The sequence below is a fragment of the Lithobates pipiens genome, unplaced genomic scaffold (assembly GCF_037356315.1).
Source record: "Lithobates pipiens isolate NorthernLeopardFrog02 unplaced genomic scaffold, aLitPip1_a1.2 Scaffold_27, whole genome shotgun sequence".
Classification (NCBI taxonomy): domain Eukaryota; kingdom Metazoa; phylum Chordata; class Amphibia; order Anura; family Ranidae; genus Lithobates; species Lithobates pipiens.
In genome coordinates, this window is record NW_027507788.1 from 146,169,829 (window position 1) to 146,192,183 (window position 22,355).

Consider the following 22,355-nt stretch of genomic DNA (forward strand, 5'->3'; position numbering starts at 1 on the left):
ACTGATTCATGGCACTGGCAGGTGGTACTGGTGTGCACATGAGGCTCTGCCTCTTCGGGACTGATGTCCCTTCAAACAGAAGCCGGTGATTGGCTTTTTTTTCTCCTCACGCTGTCAGCTGTTTACATCACATGATCAGCTGTTATTGGCTAACAGCTGATCACGTGGTAGGGGCCGGGATCGGCCCCTTACTCAGATCTGTGATCACCCAAGTCTCATTGACTCCGGTGATCACAGCGCACTCACCCTTCAGGGGGTGTGGCGAGCCAGCAAAGGGGGGGGGGACATCAATAGACATACTTCCAGCAAAGCAGATCCGTGCTGTAGCGGTCATTCGTCTATAGCGTGGATCTGGAGCAGGTAATGGGGGATCTGCCAGAGACTATCCCTCAGACCCACTTTTTTTAGGCCATCTAGTGTGGGGAACACCAGCCCAAAGCTGATTCCTGGAGAGTGGGCTAACAAAAATGGGGACTAATCAAATATCAAAGGTGTGCTAATTACATACAGCTAGAGGATACTATAACTTCAACAGGTACCATAATGAGGCAGAGCTGTACAAATCACAGAACTGAATGGGCAGAAATATACATTTTTGGGCAGGTAATATATGTATTTCATCTGTGTATTTAGCCGCTTGCCCAGAGTTCAGCTTTAAATTCCTTGTAATTGGATGGAGACATAAACTCGAGTGTGTTTATGCATCATGCTACTTCTAATCTCATGGCTAAGGAAATGATAGAATAGGAAATTGCAGAAGCAGCAGTACAAATGCCTACAGAATGTATAGCAGATTCATTCTACATGAGTTTCTATCTAGAATCCCTTTGTGAGTACTTCTAGCTGCAGGGTTATGACAGGATACATTAGGAAAGACATTTCCTTAGTTTGCTTTTGTACAAAAGTAACTTACACATTTGTGGTTATTGCACCATCGCTGCTTTGACATGAATACGCCTTCATATGTTTCCTCTTTTCGAAGTAAACAAGACTGTGTCACATTTCTAGATTACTGAGGTAATCCTGCTTTTTGAATAATAAAAACATACAGTGCCTTGAAAAAGTATTCACGCCCCTTGAAATTTTCCACATTTCTCAGTATAAATACAGCTATTCTTTGAAGCCCTCAGAGGTTTGTTACAGAACCTTAGTGAACAAACAACATCATAAAGGCCAAGGGACACACCAGACCGGTCAGGGGTAAAGTTGTGGAGAACTTTAAAGCAGGGTTAGGTTCTAAAAAAAAAATATCCCAAGCTTTGAACATCTCACGAGCACTGTTCAATCCATCATCTGAAAATGGAAAGAGTATGGCACAACTGCAAACCTACCAAGACATGACCAGCCATCTAAGCTGACAGGCTGAGCAAGGAGAGCATTAATCAGAGAAGCAGCCAAGAGGCCCATGGTAACTCTGGAGGAGCTGCAGAGATTCACAGCTCAGGTGGGAGAATCTGTCCACAGGATGACTATTAGTCGTGCACTCCACAAATTTGGCTTTTATGTAAAAGTGACACAAAGAAAGTAGTTGAAAGAAAGCCATAAGACGTCCAGTTTGCATTTTGCGAGAAGCCATGTGGGGACACAGCAAACCGGTGGAAATGTGGAAGAAGGTGCTCTGGTCAGTCCGGTTTGGTAACTTTTTGGCCTAAAAGCAAAATGCTATGTGCAGCGGAAAACTAACACTGCACATCACCCTGAACACCACCGTGAAACGTGGTGGCAGCATCAAGTTGTGGGGATGCTTTTCTTCAGCAGTGACAGGGAAGCCGGTCAGAGTTGATTGGAAGATGGATGGAGCCAAATACAGGGCAATCTTAGAAGAAAACCTGTTAGAGTCTGCAAAAAACTTGAGACTGGGGCGGGGGTTCAACTTTTAGCAGGACAACGACCCCAAACATGCAGCCAGAGCTACAATGGAATGGCTTAGATTAAAGCATATTCATGTGTTAGAATGGCCCAAAGTCCAGACCTAAATCCAATTGAGAATCTATGGCAAGACTTGAAAATTGCTGTTCACAGACGCTCTCCAATCTGACAGAGCTTGAGTTATTTTGCAAAGAGGAATGGGCAAAAATGTCACTCTCTAGATGTGCAAAGCTGGTGGAGACATCCCCAAAAAGACTTGCATCTGTGATTGCAGCGAAAGGTGGTTCTACAAAGTATTGACTCAGGAGGGCTGAATAAAAATGAACAGCACACTTTTCATATATTTATTTGTAAAAAAAATGTATGAAACTATTTAGAATTTTCTTTCCACTTCACAATTATGTGCCACTTTATGTTGGTCTATCACAGTGATGGCGAACCTTGGCACCCCAGATGTTTTGGAACTACATTTCCCATGATGCTCTGGCACTCTGCAGTGTAGTGGAGCATCATGGGAAATGTAGTTCCAAAACATCTGGGGTGTCAAGGTTCGCCATCACTGGTCTATCACATAAAATCCCAATAAAATACATTTCCGTTTTTGGTTGAAACATGACAAAATGTGGATAATTTCAAGGGGTTTGATTACTTTTTTAAGGCACTTTAAATGCAACTTACCCACACCTCCCAAATACAGCTATTTCAGCCAAAATGGCATGCATGGTGTAAAATTTAGGGCAGGTTTAAGCCGGCCATACATGGATCAAAATGTGTCTGGTTCAGCAGGGATTGGTCAACCTTCAAACCATGTATGGGTACCCTGGTTATAGAGAAGACGATCTATCGGTCAACTTCTGTGCAACCACCTTGTCTGTTTTTTGCCAAACGATCCGTGCCACCGCTATAGCCGACAACCCTGATTCTTGTGTTCTGACAGCATGGAGAGGCTTCCTAATGTGTGTGCGCAATAGCTCAGCAGGAGTGGTTCTCCCATACATCTCAAATGTGTACATGGGGGCATCGGCCCATTTTTTTTTTTCGCACTCAACCTGGTGGTTGAATGAAAAAGAAAATGTTTACTGTATGGGCTGCCTTCTTTGAAAGCAAGCTCCTGACCCCTCGTTTCTGATACATACGACCAGCTGCAGCTGCTATCTCCCTTTCAGTGACTGGTTGTGACGCAGCCCCCTCCTATTCTTCAGTTGTGCAAAGCTGATGTGCTGTAATTATGTGGATGAATCGTTATTCATATTCCTCTGTCTTTACCTGTGACAGCAGCTTTTAGCAAGGGGGTGGTGACAGGGAGAAAAGAACTCCCCTGTCAGCATCCAAAAACATCACTGCAATCCCAAAGGTTGAGGCGATATGTGGTTATGTATGACGCATTGTATTGTGGGGATCAAAATCGGCACACTTGGCATACACTGCTAACAGAAATATTCATATATACGCTATATTGACAAAAGTATTGTGATGCCTGCCTTTACACGCACATGAACTTTAATGGCATCACAGTCTTAGTTTGTAGGGTTCAATATTGAGTTGGCCCACCCTTTGCAGCTATAACAGCTTCATCTCTTCTGGGAAAGCACCCCCCCCCCCCCATGTTGAGGGCACGTGGCGTGGTACTGTTGGGGGGGGGGGGGGGGCGCTCGCTCGTCCCCACCCCTTTTCCTGGCCGGCCAGGCTGCGTGCTCGGATAAGGGTCTGGTATGGACTTTGGGGGGACCCCCATGTCGTTTTTTCAGCATAAGGGTTCCCCTTTAAATCCATACCAGGTGACGGGGCTAGCGAGGTGTCAATCACGCCGATGGAGGTGGCAACATTGACTTCCTTTGCTAGTTCCGTCTACCTGGAGCCATGTTCAAAATTAATGCACTTTGCTTCGTGTGTGGGCAAGTCCGCTCATTTCAAAAGTCGGGCGGATTAGCACACCGACGGGCAGATTGTCCGCCGGACTGCCGAGTCCAGCGGACAATTTTGAGTCAAGACTTCTTTCTAAGTCCGCCGGACTTTTGGGAAGAAAAAGTCCGCCTGAGCCCACACACGGGTGGATTGTCTGGCGGACCAAGTCCGCCGGATAGTCTGATCGTGTGTACGCGGCATACCTGTCACTGCCTATCACTGTCACAAGGGATGTTTACATTCCTTGTGACAGCAATAAAAGTGATCAGATTTTTTTGAAGGGGCAGTGTTAAATAAACAAGAAAATTTTTTTTTTTAAAGCGCCCCTGTCCCCACGAGCTTGTGCACCGAAGAAAACGCATACGTAAGTCGCACCCCCAAATGTAAACAGTGTTTAAATCACACATATGAGGTATCGCCGCGATCATTAGAGCAAGAGTAGAAATTCTAGCAAAAGACCTCCTCTGTAACTCTAAACAGGTAACTGTTAAACATTTTCAAACGTCACCTATGGAGATTTTTAAATACTGTACAACATATCCGATTTTGGGGTCGGCCAGCTTGCCTAGGTAATTTACCATGTTGTAGTCCTGGGTCCCCTTAGCATGCTTCCCAAGTTTGGTGTCCCTGTTGCTTATGGTTCAGGAGCAGTACTATGTCAAGCTGACCAACATGCATGAGCAGTGCACGCAGATTTGAAGAACAGCTGATGCCACGTCACACGAAGTGATGTGGGTTCAATAATCTGACGGGTTCGACATTTTGTAGAAAACAGCTACATGATTGAGCTAAGGGTAGATGAAATCCAAGAAGTAAATTCTACATGAATCATCTGCCCTTACTCAAGATGGCCATGGGCAGAAATGCTGGGGGGGGGGGGGGGGGGGGGGTGTTTTAAAGTGATTTCTCAGCAAAATAAAGCATAGAGACAAAGAGAGGGTGGATTGGGGAGTTTGCTCTGAATATTAAAAATTTACTAACCGCTTGCCAACCAGCCGCCGTCATTTTACTGCGGCAGGTCGGCATGATCCTGCAAACCGTCATAGCTATATGTCGGCTTGCAGGATCGGGATAGTAGGCGTGCGCACGCTACACAGCGGGGATGCCGATGCTTGTGGCCGACGGTCACGATGGCCGCCGGGCACGGGCACGAGACACAGAACAGGGACGAGGGTGTGTAAACCCATACTTCCCTATTCTGTTCTGAGAGGAGTTACAGACCGTGTGTTCCTATTAGCTAGGAACCACAATCCGTCACTTCCTCTAGGTCAGTCCCCTCCCCCTTCAGTTAGAATCACCTCCCAGGGAACACAGTTAACCCCTTGATCTCCCCTAGTGTTAACCTCTTCACTGCCAGTGACGTTTTTACAGTAATCAGTGCATTTTTATAGCACTGATCGCTGTATAAATAAATGCCAATGGTCCCGAAAATGTGTCAAAATTGTCCGATGTGTCTGCCATAATGTCGCAGTCACGATAAAAATCACAGATCACCGCCATTACTAGTAAAAAAAATGATAATAATAAAAATGCTATACCTCTATCCGCTATTTTGTAGACGCTATAAAAACTTTTTAACTTTTGCACAAACCAATCAATATATGCTTATTGCAAATTTTTTTTTTTTTACCAAAAATCTGTAGAATACATATTGGCCTAAACTGAGAAAAAAATTGCTTTTTAAAATAAAAAATGGTGATATCATAGCAAAAAGTACAAAATGTTGTTTTTTTTTTCAAAATTGTCGCTCTTTTTTTTGTTTATAGCGCAAAAAATAAAAACCGCAGAGGCGATCAAATACCACCAAAAGAAAGCTCTATTTTTGGGGGGGGGGGGGGGGGGGGAAGTACGCTTGTTTGGGTGCAGCGTCCCACGACCGTGCAATTATCAGTTAAAGCGACACAGTGCCGAATTGCAAAAAATGGCCCGGTCATTCAGCAGCCAAATCTTCCGGGGCTGAAGTGATTAAACAGTGTTTTTGGTTTGTGGTGTTCCGATGTAGTGAAGATCCGCTTTAGTGAGGAAGAGTTGCTATGGTGAAAAAGTATAGTGTGAGTAAAGCTTATTGCTCCAATAGATATTTATTTCCTCATATGATGGTTGAAACATGAGTGAGTCAGCTCAGGAAGTTTATTATTAGGAAATGTAATTTGCAGAGAATGTCTTGCACAGACTCCTTGGTATATTGCTGTCTGATGCCTTTTAAAGTTTTACTGAAAACTAAACCAAAATACTGTATATGTTGTTTTAAAGAGTGAAGAGTGTCATGTCAGGACGTTAGAATGCTTGTATAGGGTTAGCATTATTTTAGGACCCGACTAAACACGCTATACAATTTTCTTTAGGTTTTTTCCTTTAGATTTACCAAAAACATATAATATGAGATCAAACCTAAACACTTTCAATTTGTACACCATCGGGCAGTGGCCTGGCACTACATAGTTGAAGGTAAATCTAAAGGAAATTGAACAAAAAAACTTGTATAGTGTGTATCCAGCTTAAGGCTCTGTTCACACCGCCCTCGCCACCTTTGGATCCGACTTGTGAGATCTCATGTTAGTAAATGAGAGCTGTCTTAATTAACACTTCTGAAGTCGCTCTGACTTTTCAAAAGGATCCTGTACTAGTTCAAGGCGAGTTCTATCCGACTTGTGCCCATAGACTTTAATGGAAGTTGCCTCTAAATCTCTATATTGATGTGATTTGGTTTCAACATTACAGGAAGATTACTAAGACATTCCTGAAAGTTGCATCAAAGTAGTACTCAAGTCGCCAGCAAGTCACCAGGAGTGACAGTCACAATGTTGCAGCAGCGTGAACTGAGCCTTGGGCCCCTTTCACACATACCGTTCAGGTCCACCTGTCAGTTTTTAAGGTGGACCAGAACAGACGCTCCATGCAGGTCTATAGAGCGCCGGATGTCAGCGGTGACATGTCCGCTGACATCCGATCTGCTCCACTGAATCCAGACGGATGGAAGCCCTATTTGCCATCCATCTGGAGGATCGGATCAGATAAAAATGAACAGGCAGTGCGTTTTTCATCCAATCCCCCATAGAGGAGAGCGGAGCTCTGACAGGTCCGTCCCTGCACAGTGAGCGAAGATGGACCTGTCGCGGGGATCAACGGAGCGATCCCTGCTGATCAAGCAGAGTCCGTCAAAATGGATGTGTGTGTGTGTGTATGTGTGAAAGGGCCCTAAAGGGTTACATTTTTTTTTATTTTATTTTTAAACAAAGGTTCCCCCTGGAGGACAATCGAAAAAAAATAAAAAATCTACATTAATCACCTCTCTGGCACTGTCCACTGCTTTATACCACTAGATGTCCTTGGTTTTCTGGGTTGTTTGATGCCCAGTGCCATTTAACCTGGAAGACTTCACTGTAAGTGCAGGGCATTATAGATCCACCCCCACTGAGTCCTGCATCATCCAGGGCCTTCCACTGCTTGGAGAAGACTTGAAGAGGACCTTAAGGGGACATCACTGTTTCCTGCATCATCCAGGGCCTTCCACTGCCAGAAAATGACCTGTCATGTGCCTCACATGACCGGCTTTAGGGACTTCTGGAAAAGGAAAGTAACTAGCATTTTCTTTTGAAAATGCGAGTTATCCGACTGGCTCTGCATTTTTTTTCTTCTGCAAGACCATATCTGTATATGATGACCTAAATAATACTTTAAAATTGGCCCGAGCCTTAGGAAGGGAAATGTCAGACAGTGTTCAGTGAATCAGTCTTAACATAATGTCATTGTGTATTTCTACGCTTTTCAGAGTCAAAAGAATTTGTATATGGTAGACAAAAGATGGGGCCCAAAAATTTGTAAATGGCAAAGTAGTCACATGAGGTTACTTTACTAAAACTGGAGAGTGCAAAATCTGGTGCTGCTCTGCATAGAAACCAATTGGCTTCCAGGGTTTCTATGTCAAAGCTTAATTGAACAAACTGCAGTTAGAAGCTGATTGGCTTCCATGCACAGCTGCACCAGATTTCGCACTCCCCAATTATAGTTAACCACTTGCTTAGTGGGCACTTAAACCCACTCCTGTCCAGACCAATGTTCAGCTTTCGGCGCTGACGCACTTTGAATGACAATTGTGTGGTCATACAACACTGTACCCAAATGAAATTTTCATCATTTTTTTCCCCACAAATAGAGCTTTCTTTTGGTTGTATTTAATCACAGTTGGGGTTTTTATTTTTTGCTAAACAAACAAAAAAAGATGGAAAATTTTGAAAAAAAAATCATGTTTAATAGTTTGTTATAAAATTTTGCAAATAGGTAATTTTATCTGCTTCATTGATATGCACTGATGAGGCAGCACTGGTGGGCACTGATGGGCACAGTTAATGCGGCACTGGTAGGCACAGATAAGGTGGCACTGATGGGGACAGATAAGGTGGCACTGATGGCCACTGATAAGATGGCCACTGATAAGATGGCCACTGATAAGATGGCACTGATAAGATGGCACTGATGGGTGGCACGGATGGGTGGCACAGATGGGCACTGATGGCACTGATAGGTGGCTCTGATGGGCACTGGTAGGTGACACTGATGGGCACTGGTAGGTGACACTAATGTGCAGCACTGTCCAGGCACTGACAGATGGCACTGTGGGCACTGACAGGTGGCACTGGTGGGCACTGACAGGAGGTGCTGGTGGACACTGGTAGGCAGCACTTGTAGGGGAAACAGGTGGGCACTGAGGATCCGGTGGCACATTGCAGTGATCGGGACTGATGTCCCGCTCACTACCGCCGGTGATCGCCTTTTTTTTTTTCCTGACAGCGCTAGGAGAAAAAATAGCAGATTGCCGGCTGTGTTGACATCACGTGGTCAGCTGTCATTGGCTGACAGCTGATCACGTGGTAAGGGGCCGGGATCAACACCTTACTCCGATCTGTGATCCAGCGAGTCTCATAGACTCGCTGATCACAGAGCGTGCCACGTGCGCCCTTCGGGGGGCGCACAGGCTGCTCATGCACGGGACAACGTCAATAGACGTCGTCCCGGCAATGCAGGTCCACGATGTAGCTGGCATTCGGCTATAGCGCGGATCCCTAGTGGTAAATCAACCCCATGGTGTCAGCTGTAGGCACTTGGAGGTGTGACATTCAGGCAGAGCGAGCCAATCTGAAGATCTTTTGGAACACTTCTCCTCCCATTTAGCAGGGACCATATGACTAGTGCCAGGGAATTAGAGAGTTGAAAAAGTCAAAATGGCAGCAGTAAGGTGAGTATTTTAGATGTCTCTTTAGTTTTAGGTGTATTAACTGTCTGGGAGGGGAATATGGGGAATTTCCTTACATTCTTTAATTAACTTGTATGTTTCTTCAAAAGTAAAAAAAATGTTTTTCATTACTTTGTAATTACCTCAAATCTGTGCATTAAGTGCCACAAAGCAGCAGAAAGTTGAAATCTGGCTTGCAGTGTCAATAACTGTGGAGATGCCTAGAAGATTTGTAAATACGGTATATGGTTATGTGGGCTAACTTCAGAGATCCATAAATGTTTGATTCTGTAGGTTCATAAATATATGCCTTTGTGGGTGAACCTAGGAGATTCACAAATGTATGACTCTGTGGGATAGCCTAGGAGCTTACTAATGCATTGGCTAGCCTAGGCACAATCAGCATGGCTTCTTTAGAGAAAAAGCTTTTCTCTAAAATGTTATACAAAAGCACAAAAAGTATAACCAGAAAATTTGGTGTCCTCCAAAAACAATGCTTATAGTTTAAGTAAAAAAATCATCCAGTAATTCTTAAAAAAAAAAAATACTCAATAATCGCATGTAAATCTGACTGGCTGGTTGTACCCAAATTGATCAACTTGGGTAAATTCTGCCTGCCCATACATCGTTTGCATCTCATGTTCACGCTGAACCGCTAAGATTTGAACTGCCTATAGCTGTCATAAGTAAAACCATAGTATAATCATAGAGAATAAGTAGAAATTAGTTTCTGGAAGGGTATGAGGAATGTTATGAGCTATATTGGAGCAGGTATTTAAATATTTAAATCTGTTTATCAGTGTTCTGCATCTATTATGTGGTTCGGGGCATCCTACAGGAGAATCGTCAAGAACTCATCGCCTTTATAGTCTCCATTCTGCTTGAAATGATTCGCTCCATCATCAACTTCAGTGTTCTCTCCAAAGATGCCAAGCCCGATATACAGGTGAGATTTGCTCATGTGTTTCTTAAAGTGGCATTTTATCTAGAATCTTTTTGAGGTTGTGGATTCAGCAGTAAAAACTCAGAATATATTCTTATAGACATGCCATTATGGGTCCACTGAAGCAGATAACTTTAATGCTGGGCTCACACTTATGCAAATTGGATGCAGGTTTCCCTGCATCCAATTTGCATGACAGGAAACTATGACCGCCTCTCAATGGAGCCGGTTTACACACCTTCAGGATGGCTGCGGTCCCCGCTGGGAAAATGTCCTGTGTGTCTTTGGCTCTGTTTCAGGTCCGAATTCAGGCAAAAATTCTGACCTTATTCACTCCTGTAACGGATAACAGAGACACACCGGACCCCTGCTGCAAGCTAAGGCTGCAGCTAGTGTGAACCCGGCCTAAAACATGTTCACATTTTTCTGTGTCATAAACTCAAAGTGGAACTCCCAGGTAGCAATCAATTTTGTGCATCCCCCTATCGCTCCCTTTTCATTCCCCCTATTACCTTACTTGTCTTCACTCAATGCTTATGAAACCATTAAAGTCCACATCAGAATAAAAGCCAACAATACATTTTTTCGAAGGAGATGTCAGCAATGTTAGCTTCCATGTTTCACTTATGATAGGCATATTTTAAGTCGTGTTAGCATAGTTGCTGGGCATACTTCACTTTGTTTTTGTTGCGTGAGAACTGAAAGCAAGGAAACTGCCTGTGCTACCTATTTGAGCCATGATTGAATAGCAAGCTGGAAAATGAGTATGACTTTGTTTTACCAAACTCTGGCATCTAAAAAATGCTTGTACCCCATGACCTTCGAGGAACAGCATAGTTTTGAATCTACTCTGGGCACCATTATCAAGGACATTACTGGTGGTAAACACATCCATCTTCCATGGCCAAAGAAGCTTCCTTTTTATTACATTATGTCAACAATCTCCAAAACCATCCCCCCCCCCCAAGCCTGGCTTCCAGTCCACCTAAAAGTTCTGACTCAAAGTCCACCAAACCCTCAGAAAAATCCTCTTCGGATGGTCTTCTTTGTGGACACTTCCTCTAGGGTTCCCAGAAGTGGTTTCCACAGGCTACAAACTAAAGTTTCCCCCCAGCCCCACCTTGGTTTCTGGTAGTAGGAGAGATTATCCTGGGCTGGCCTACAGTTTTTTGTTTGTGTCCAGGCCTCCTTTAGGCAGCATTATAACATGAAGGTGAATGACTTGTGTCCCTCAATGGACTGGAAGAGAAGGGATACACGGTGAGTGGAAATATATAAGTCTCAGACAGACTAGTGGATCTTAGGTGGTTCCTGACAAATAAAAGCAAACCTCAAACTGTTTCTAGATATCTATGGGAATTCATTTTTTGGGGGGAACCTCCTGAGTGGACTCGCACGCATATTTACAGCTGCGGCATGCTTGTGCTTTAATGCTTATATAGAAGTTGAGGAAGGACCTCTGCCATTAAGAAAATAACTTTTAGTTGTTAACCTTCTTGTGTTGTTACTCTGTAAAAGTTTTATGTTTGATGTCTTTTCCACCATCTAGCCGCGATTTATCGTGATCCTCCTTGTTGGTCTGTTCCATGTGGTCTGTGCTCTGAGCCTGGTGCTAGGGCAGAATATGATGGCATTCCGGGTAGGGGGTGCACTGGAGAGTCTGCAGGTGCAATACAACATGCTGAACCTTTGCTTCTCACTGCTGACCTTTGACCTACAAGCACAGGTATGTAGTTTGTAATCTGAGTCACTCTTCCCAGTAGAGTGACATAAGTCCACACTCATGTGGTCACAAAGCAATATCAGTTGACTTTCTTGCAGACCATTGCTTACCCCATTCGGCATAGTGACATTTTTCATTGTCAGGGTTGTGGCCAGATTCTGAAAAATCATTACATTGCATGTCACTACATAATTATTTAATAATAATAAAAGTTGTGTGTGTGTGTGTGTGTATATATATATATATATATATATATATATATATATATATATATATATATATATATATATATATATATATATATATATATATATATATATATATAAATCCAGAGAGAGAGAGAGACAGACCCCCCTTTGTAGCTACGGGCACTGTGGAGCAATTCATCATTTCACATCAGAAGCAGTGAAGTTGTCTAAGGCAGCCGAACTAGCCCTTCTCCCCTGTCTCAGCAGTAAATTAGCAGCTTTCCAGTCATCTAATCTTAATTATGAACACAGAGGTAGCTGAGCTGCTGAGAGAACAAAAGATAAATTGCCCCACAGTACCTGTAACTACAGAGGGTGGCGAGGGCTTATTTTGAAGCTCATTTACTGCTTGTTAAGGATGTGTAAAGATTTATGGAGGAGCTCCATTCAAATTTTTAAGAATTAAAAGTCAGCAGTCACAAAAAGCTTCTGACTTTTAATAAACAGATACACCTCTGTCCCAGCATCCAGCACTGTGCTCACCCGAGCCTTTTGTTCTGTAAATCTTTGCTCCCCAGTTGTGGCACCTGGCAACTGTGGGCACCTGGCTGTGACAGCTTGCGGCCTCACAACCGATTGTGCAATGTAAATGGTCCTGCAGTCTTTTGGGACCTCTGATGTGGCCCAGAAGACTGAGGGGCGAGGAGAACTAAGCCTAGCGAGCAGGTACTGTCAAAACCAGGAGCCCGAATGTGGGAGAAGGCTTTAAAGCTGAACTTCCCCTTGGGTTAAGCTCCCACCGCTGCAAAAATTAAAAGCCAGCAGCTGCACATACTGCAGCTTGCTGACTTTAAATAATCAGACACTTACCTGTCCTGGAGTCCAGTGATGTCAGCACCGCAGCTGATGTTTCCATCAGCTGTTGGGTGCATGCCACCTCCATTGCGAGTAAGGAAACCCAGCAGTGAAGCCTCACGGCTTCACGCTGGGAACCCTACTGCGCATGCTCGAGGCGAGGCTCCTCTCTCTTACTGGCCCGGCGGCCGGGGATGGAGGAGGGAGTCCGGGCAGTGACGTCAATACCCACGGCTTGGGCTCCCGGAAGTGGGAACAGGATACCCGTGTAAGACCAGTATCCTGTCCCCCGAAAGGTGCCAAATGTGGCACCGGAGGGGGGGGGGGAGAGTACAATGAGCGGAAGCTTCCACTTTTGAGTGGAACTCCTTATCTAAGACTACCACCCCTTATCTTTTGGTTTCAACCATAACATTTGGAGTAGGTTTTCTGACCTGTTTGATCAATGAGTGATTGGCCAAAGAGTGACTGCCTGACCCATAGGCATGATATCCCGTGCTGAAAACTGCTGAATCAGGCAAGCGTTGTCTCATATCCGTAGGGCAGCTGTAGTCCTATCACTTGCTTAATATTATTCTATGTATCTATCTTACGGTGTGTTTAAAGTACAGAATGTTCAGTGTCTCTTAAGCGATCGTCAAACCAGTTTTTTTCCCCTCAGTAACAGGAGCTCATACCTTGTACTAAAGATTTTATATATATATATATATATATATATATATATATATATATATATATATATATATATATATATATATATATATATATATATATATATATATATATATAATCTTGAAAAATGCATTTGCCATGTGTTCATTCCTCAGTTCTCATGTGCACAAATTGCCACAGGACTGTTTACAAACGTTCAGTCTTATTAAAGCATGGTATTTGATAGCGAACAATCAGGATTTATCTTTTATTAATTTGCCAGCGGTAAACTGAAATCTGATTATTATTATTATCAGTTATTACTCCTTGCAGATAGTTTTACCTTTTGAGTTTGGTTATGAACAAGCAGAGATTTTCCAAATTGGTTTTGGTCCATTACCTTTTGGGTTATTTTGCCTTCTTCCAGAGGATTTGACACTGGCTTCAGTTTTTGCTATGACCTAGAAGGATGGACCTTTTCTTCAGCTCTTATAGGGACTAAACTATTTTTGTTAGTATTTTATCCTCATTTTTGGTTCAATCAACATTCCCAACATCACTGTTAGAGCTGGTCTCTACTTTGCAGCTGCCTAGCATGGTCTATCCTTAACCTCTCTTTTGGAGTGCTGCAACCAGCTCCTGCTGGACTGGATGTTGCAGGTAGAGCTTGGAAGTGACATTTGGGCACTAGGTTTAATGTAAGGCGCTTGGTTCTTGGCATGGCTCTTTGAAATGCCAGCAATCCTAGGTTTTGTTTTTGTTTTCTGGGCCTGCTAGTATTGTTTGCTACTCCTCAGTTGGACTGCTTTTTGATGTTCCAAAGGCATGTCCTCTATCCCTCAATTGACGAGCAAGGAAATAGAATTTTTGTACTGACCATAAAATAATTTTCTGGTGGTCCACTGGGGGGGGGGGCGCACACAGATCCTACCACTCTGTGTTTATGATCATGCTGTTTGTACTGCTTGTTGCAGAATGCAAACATGCTGGTAGGAGGGGTTATCCTGAGCGGACCTACATTTTTATATTTGCCAGTGTCCAATACTCCTAAAAGTAACAGTATAACCCAAAGTTGAAAAATACATTCTGTTCCCCTTAATGGACTCTAAGAAAAAAAATGTATGGTGAGTACAAACGTCCTATTTGTCCTGGGAATTCCTTTTAAAGCCCATCTCCAGGGACAACTTTTTGTGATTTTGGATACTGTGGCAAAGTCACCTGGAGAGAAAATCACAAATGGCAACAAAATGCGATCATTGACTCGACCCTTCCCTGCTATGTCTTAGAATAGGTAGTCGTCATTGTCTGTGTCCCCATTGGGGAGAGAAGGGATGTATTTTCTATAATGTCCTGTTCTGACTCAGGACAGGACATTAGAACACCCTCTCTTTAGTGTGACAGGGACAGCAGTAAAACTCCCAACATAGGTTCTAACTATCCTCCACTTGCTGGAGTTGAACTTGAAAATCACTTAACTGCAGTGCTGACATATGCTTGCTGTAAGTAAATGTGTCTAAAGCAGAACTAAGGTTCACTATTCACACCTCTTCTTCAGCAATGTGATGTTGGCAAGTTCCCTTGCTATTGCCAACATCAATGTCTAGTATTCTTCTGGATTCAACATGCTTGGCAATCTTCTGCAATAAAAGCCTCCTTGCTAGCAATGTTTTATTTAATTTAAATTTTACTTAAATTAGAATTTTAGGTATGTTTTTTTTTTTACATAGTTACAATGGTCCAGCTATTCCAGTGATCTTCACTAGCTTCCAGGTCCTGGGCCAAGCTGCTGCCTCGCTGCCCAACGGCCCCACCTCATCTAATCAGAGAACACTTTGCATTCATTAGGAAAATGTAAAGTTATCTCTTGATGGCACATGTGTCAAGCAGCCAAATTAGCAGCCAAATTCCTGTATTCACAGTGGGGGGCTCGAGACCCAGAAGCTAGTGGAGAAGTGTCTACTACAGTGGTTTTGATCTTCCACAAGCATGGTATATACTGAACATAGTTACATTGTTTCAACTTGGACCAATGTAACTGTGTAAAAAATGCCATACCTGTAAATCTTAAAGCAGAACTTCGGGGAAAAAAATAATAATTTTCTGTTAACTATTCGTTTCGTCCAGGGGAACACAGGCTATACTTACTTGATCCTTCGATCCCCTGGAAAACAGCACTCCCCTCACGTCCAGCAGTGGGCCGTTCCTGTTGTCCGTTGTAACTTGCTAACTTAACTGACAGGATAGACATTTAGAGAAGTGTAAAGAGAAATATCTTTACAGATTTTTGGCTCTTGTAACATCTCTATTGCCCAACATGGCTGACAGGAATGATAGATAAATGATCATTCTTCCAAATACCAGTCTGTCCATGCACTCTTAAGCCCCATACACATTATCAGATTTTCTGCTGACTTTTTCCTTCAGATTTACCAAAACCATGTAGTGCAAGGGCCTGCCTGATTGCATACCAATTGAAATTCCTAAGGTTTGACCTCATATTATATGGTTTTGGTAAATCTGAAGGAAAAACTCAGCAGAAAAACTGATAGTGTGTATGGGGCTTTAGTGCTTTGACAGTATTGTGTACATTAACTTTTATGCTTCAGGCCAGTTTTTTGTGACTTGCCCTTCTTTGGTATGTATTATAATGTATTTTGCTGGATGGCTGTGTTCCCAGCAACCTTTAAAGTCAATTCTCACACCTTCAGTTTGCGACACGTTCTTTTTTTTTTTTTTTTTATTGAAATACACATTGTTATTAAAGTCAAAACAGTGTGGGAATAACGAGAACCTCTGTCGGGTTCTTAATGCTGTCCATGACCCCATTAGGACGAATTGGCCTCTTTTCCTGTGTTGGTGACCCCTGTCATAGGGATTGGCCAGTGGTCACTAACACAGCAGTAAAATCCTGCCATGTCTCCATTTTTTTTTTTTAAACAAATGCATCAATTTTTTTTTTACCTAAATGGCTTTGTTTTCCCGGTAAGAAGAGCCCCACTGCAAAGGCATCTTATGTAGCGGGAGTAATGGGCAGCACAATGAGACCTGGAAGACCTAGGGATCTGACACTTCCTTCATAATTGCAGCGCTTCTAATTTGTGCAGATCATTGTGGCAAGCAAACTGACATTCCTGGGAGTATGTCATGTATTAAATTAAAAAATGCCTTTAATTTACAGTGCCTTGAAAAACTATTCATACCCCTTGAAATTTTCCACATTTTGCCATGTTGCAACCAAAAATATAAATGTATTTTATTGGGATTTTATGTGATAGACCAACACAAAGAGTGGCACATCATTGTGAAGTGGGAGAAAAATTATAAATGGCTTTCCAAATTTTTTAAAAATAAATATGTGAAAAGTGTGGCATGTGTTAGTATTCATCCCTCCTGAGTCAGTACTTTGTAGAACCACTTTTCGCTGCAATTACAGCTAAAGGTTTTTTTTGGGGATGTCTCTACCAGCTTTGCACGTGGCATTTTTTTCCCATTCTTCTTTGCAAAATAGCTCAAGATCTGTCAGACTGGATGGAGAGTGTCTGTGAACAGCAATTTTCAAGTCTTGTCACAGATTCCCAATTGGATTTAGGTCTGGACTTTGACTGGACCATTCGTAACACATGAATATGCTTTGATCTAAACTATTCCATTGTAGCTCTGGCTATTCTTCTAAGATTGCCCTTTATTTGGCTCCACACATCTTCCCATCAACTCTGACCAGCTTCCCTGTCCCTGCTGAAGAAAAGCAAACCCACAACGTGATGCTGCCACCACCATGTTTCACGGTGGGAATGATGTTGTGTTAGTTTTCCGCCACATATATAGCGTTTTGCTTTTAGGCCAAAAAGTTCAATTTTGGTCTCCTCTGACCAGAGCACCTTCTTTCACATGTTTGCCGTGTCCCCCACATGGCTTCTCACAAACTGCAAACAGGACTTATGGCTTTCTTTCAACAATATATTTCTTATTGCCACTCTTCCATAAAGGTCAGATCTGCTTCTCTGATTAATGCTCTCCTTGCCTAGCCTAGCAGTTTAGGTGGACGGCGGATAAATACATTAATGTTTTTGATGAAATGTGGAAAACTTCAAGGGGTGTGAATACTTTATCAAGGCAATGTAGAAACATTGTTGTGAATACATGGTTAGACTATGTAATAAGTACATAAATAATGCCAGTCTGATGTACTATACTACCCAAGCAGCAGATGTAACTGTTTTTTATCTGTATTTTGTATTTTTTTTTATCTGTATTTTGTATTTTTTAACCACTTGCCTACTGGGCACTTTCTCCCCGTTGCTGACCAGGCCAATTTTCAGCTTTCAGTCTCACACTTTGAAAAACAATTGTGCAGTGATGCAGCACTGTACCCATAAGACAAATTTTATAATTTTTGTGAGACAGATGGCGTTTTCTTTTGGTGGCATTTAATCACCACGGGGTTTTTTTTTTAGTTATTGCTTTCCTTTCCTCACACTGTGACAGCGCTGAGGAAAGGAAATGTTGATAATTGGCATTTGTTTACATGGGATCATCTGTGATTGTACACTGCTGATCACATGTTAAGGGCCGCTGTGATTGGTCCTTTACGTTAACGTGTGATGAGCTGTGTGCGCAATGCACGCCCCTAGGGCACGCAAGGGGGGGGGGGGGGTTCTGGGAGGACCTCAGTAGACACCCTCTCAGGACTGGTAGCCATCTTTCTGCTATAGCGCAGTTGGCAAGTTGTTAAACGTGTTCCTGGGTCTCATTACCACCCCCCATGAGAACTCTCTAAAGGGCATTCTCCTCGCTTATAAAGGAGAATTTCTCTTACTTCTGGTTGTATCTGCAGGACAGGAGGTGAAGGGAAATCTCCCTAACGGGACACAGATAAAATATACTGTCAGGGTTTCTTACCATTCCCTACTCTATCCGAAATGTGATGGCTTTAGATAAGCTTCACATTTCTTGGGTCTAAGGTAGGCCATATATTATGCAATTTTTGTTCCTTCAATTATGGGTTATAGGAAAGAAAAAAATTGCTTGATTTCCCCTATCAACACAGTCCGTGTTGATGGGGGAAATCAATTCCGCATCACTTTTGTGTCTTCCCCACCAGCAGAATACAATGATCACTGCTGGCAGATACAGCTGGCAGCAGTTATTGGGCAAAAGTACCCGACTGGCTTGTTGTACTCGATGGATCAACTTCAGCACAACTAGTTCTGCCCGTAGCCAGATCAAAATTCGGTCCATCCATGGCTGGCTTAAGTCTTGGATCTGGCTATGATTGAGCTGAACTTTTCTAATGGAATTCTAATACTTGCAGTAATCTGTTTTCCATTGCAGTTGTGCAGTTCAACATTTAATTGTGTTTTTTAAAGTATCTCGTCATTTAATGTGGATGGAAAACGTGGGTCTCTTGCTATTATTCACTGGGCAATATTATTTTACATTTTATTCATAATAATGAAAATCTAAGTTTATCCACCCTTGAATGCATGTCAGCATTTAGGGCCGGTAGTGTACAATCGGATGCCTATGGGGTGTAATAAAATGCCGAAGGATCTATCAGGCCTTATGTTAAAGGCCATTGGAAGTTGGAGGAAGGCCATTAAGGTCTGTAGTGTGTCAGAGGCTTGGCTTGAAATGGAAAGAAATTGCTATAAATTGATACAGCCACTTCCTCTGTTGTTTAATAGCATGATAATGTGCTGTCCTATCAATAATTCTGCGTTGTCTGTATAGATTGAAGTTTTTTTTCTAAAGGTATAATGCTGAACGGTAGCATACGGGCTGTGTGCTGTTTATAACACCTTCCGGTAAATGCAGTCTGAACATTGCTAATATTGGTGTGTCCCTTTTAAATATTGTGTGAGATGATTTTCAGTGCCCCCGACTTCAGCTTGTGTTTGCCCTTGGAGCTATGGGATTCAAGGAGGGTAGCTTTAAAGTGATACTGAAGTCTTCTTTTTCTTTAAAAATAACAAACATGTTATACTTGCCTACTCTGTTGCAGTGGAGTTGCACAGAGCAGCCCCGATCCTCCTCTTCTCAGGTCCCTCTTCTGTGATCCTGGCTCTTCCCTTTTGTTGAGTGCCCCCACATTAAGCAGCTGCTATGGGGGCACCTGACCCAAGCTCCTTGTGTCCATTCAGACACGAGCTGCAGTTCAGCCCTGCTCCCTCTCTCTTCTGAATGGCTAACTGACATCGACAGCAGCGGGAGCCAATGGCACCACTGCTGTGTCTCTTCAGCCAATCGGTAGGGAGAGTCCTGGATGGCCGAGGCAGTCATGCACATCGCTGGATAGAGATGAGGTTCAGTTAAGTATTAGGGGGGCTGCTGCACACAGAAGGTTTTTTATCCTCATGATAACAAACCTGCCTTTACAACCACTTTGAAGCTGAACTCCAGTAGAAATATTTTTGGGTACACAACACCAGTCACATAATTTACCTCTAATTAAAGCAATAGTAAACACTTTCTTTTTTGTTTTTTCTGTGCCCTCTGCAACTTTGTGAAATAATGTGCTAGTATGCATTGCATACTAGCACATTCTCTCGGGCGTCCAATAAGCCCTATGTAGTAAAGATAGCTGTGACAGTCTATGAGATGCCAAGATAGATATGACTGGGATTGGTTCCAAGGCCAAATCCCACTGGTCCCTGTCAATGTCCCCAATGTCAGCCACCCATTTTGCTGTACACTTCAAAGAAGCTGGATTTTGGATAGAGGACAATAGAGTTGCATATATTTTAGATATTAAACCCTTCCTTGCATCCACCTGAAAGATCTCCAGTAGCAGAGGAGAGGTAGTCTCTGTCAAAGAGAGTTTTTTTGTGTCTTCAGAGCATGCCTGCATTGGAGGTATTGGTAAAAACATTTTGAGGGCGGTGAAAATTCAGCTCTAAGCTGTGCAAAAGATTTTAGTATATTACCCATGTATATCTGTGGGAAGAACCAAATCCCTTTTTGTCGCCATGTAGAAAATCCCTGGAGTTTATTTAATTATGTGTATCCGGGGTTATTCGACAAGAGAGTAAACCCCAAAGGGCCCTCAATAGACAAGGCTTCTCGAAAGGCCTTCCAAACCTTTTTAAGGAGGACAGCCATTGGGGAGGAGGGGGCCACACTCGGCAAATACTTTTCCATATGAGAACAGGCCTTTAGTTCCTGGTTGATCTGGGTCACTAAATGTACTATGGGGTCGTCTCTTACTATCCTGGACCCAACCAGTGAATTGCTGCATTTGCGAGGCCAAGAAGTACATTTTAGGGTGGGGAACCCGCCAACCCCCCTTTGTCCTCTCCATGCTGTAATATATACAAACTAGTCCGAGCCCTCCTGCGTTTTCAGATGAGATCACGCATCTGTGTGTCCATTCGTCTTGAACCACTTATTGGAAATCCACATAGGTTAATTGTGAAAGATGTACAAAAGTTGTGGGGTCCATACCATTTTGATCAGATTCACGCTTCCTACCACCGAGAGGGTTAGTTTACACCAACTAAGGCATTTTTTCTGTTGTCTATCTAGCAATGGGCTCAAATTTAGCTGGAGGTAACTAGAGGGGTCTGGGGACGCTGTCATACCCAAATATCGAAAAGAGTTGGTAATGGCTATCGGTCCGGTGCCCGTGGGCAAAGGCACAGTGAGTGGGTCTAGAGGCATAAGAATTGATTTTGAGCAGAGAAGCCCGAGATGTCCCAGAACTTGATAACCGTTTCCATTAGCATCTGTAAGAAGGTGGCCGTTTCCCCTAAATAAGGGTAGCGGGAAAACTTCTTTTCCAAGTGATCAGCAGGTATTATTGTAATGAAAGCTGCAAATATAAGGCGTTTATGAGATTTTAGTCTCAGTGGGGTTAGATCAACTTCAAGGAATGGACGTCTTTCTCTTCATTATTTCTCCTTGTCCAGCCCCCATTGAAATGTAGATTATCTCTATAAATACCTGTGTATTAATGTGAAATTTGTATTGTTTGTTTCAGCTTTGTCTCACTGTCCTGGTCTTGGTCTCTGGCCTATATGAAATCTCTACAATTCATAGCATTATTCTTGGCATTGGCTTATGCTGGGCTGTTCTGAAAGTCACCATTGGAATTCTAGCTGTGAGTATTGTTCTGTGACTCCTACTTATAAATGTTGCAAAGCAGGAATCTTGTATTTTGGGGTTCTAAAGGGCCATTCCACCCGAAATATGAAAATAAATGTATAAGTAGATTCCACTGAATTTCCTACTGGATAAGAGTTCTGAGAGATCGTAGACTTATGCAGATCATGCAATGCCAAGCTGTAGTTTCTAAATCTAGTAAAATGCATTTTGTATTAAAAGAAGTAAAGACTCCAGAGAGAAAGACGGACATCATTTTGCCTCTGTAAAAATTATTTGCAAGACCTCATCTGGATTTTGCAGTTCTGTTTTAGGCACCAGTTCATAAAAAGGATATTGGGGAACTGGAAAAAGTGCAGAGAAGGGCAACCAAACAGATAAGAGGCATGGAGGAGCTCAGCTATGAGGAAAGTTTTTAGAGGAACTGAATTTATTCTCTCTTGAGAAGAGGAGAATTACGGGGGGATATGATCAACATGTATAAATACATACAGTAAGGGGTCCATATAGTGAATGTGGTGTAGAGTTACTCACTTTCAAGTCATTACAGGGAACAAGGAGGGACTCTACATTTGGAGAAAAATTGTGAGAATGTGGAATAGGCTCCCTCAAGAACTGGTTCTTTCTGGCAGCTCAATAGATTGTTTTAAAAAAAAGAGCTGGATGCATTCCTAAATGGCCAAAATGTAATTGGATATAAATTTTTAGAGTTAACATCGACAGGGGTAGTTGACCCAGGGATTGCCCCATTGTGGATCAGGAAGGAATTTTTAGACCCCTTTCACACCAGGGCATTTTGCAGGCGCTATAGCGTTAGAAATAGCGCCTGCAATCTGTCCTAAAGAAGCTGCACCATTGTATGTAGTGTGAAAGCCCTGAGGGCTTTCACAT

The 22,355-nt window shown here is 42.8% G+C and overlaps 1 protein-coding gene across 1 annotated transcript in view; it reads left to right on the forward strand.

Annotated features, from left to right (window-relative positions):
- The window catches only part of LOC143934216 (uncharacterized), an 87,053-nt gene that overhangs the window by 46,715 nt on the left and 17,983 nt on the right, over positions 1–22,355 (forward strand). Inside the window, exons 4-6 of the mRNA XM_077457629.1 lie at positions 9,808–9,953; positions 11,500–11,676; positions 21,343–21,462. Of these exons, the coding sequence (XP_077313755.1) occupies positions 9,808–9,953; positions 11,500–11,676; positions 21,343–21,462 (443 nt within the window). The remainder of the gene's footprint in view (positions 1–9,807; positions 9,954–11,499; positions 11,677–21,342; positions 21,463–22,355) is intronic.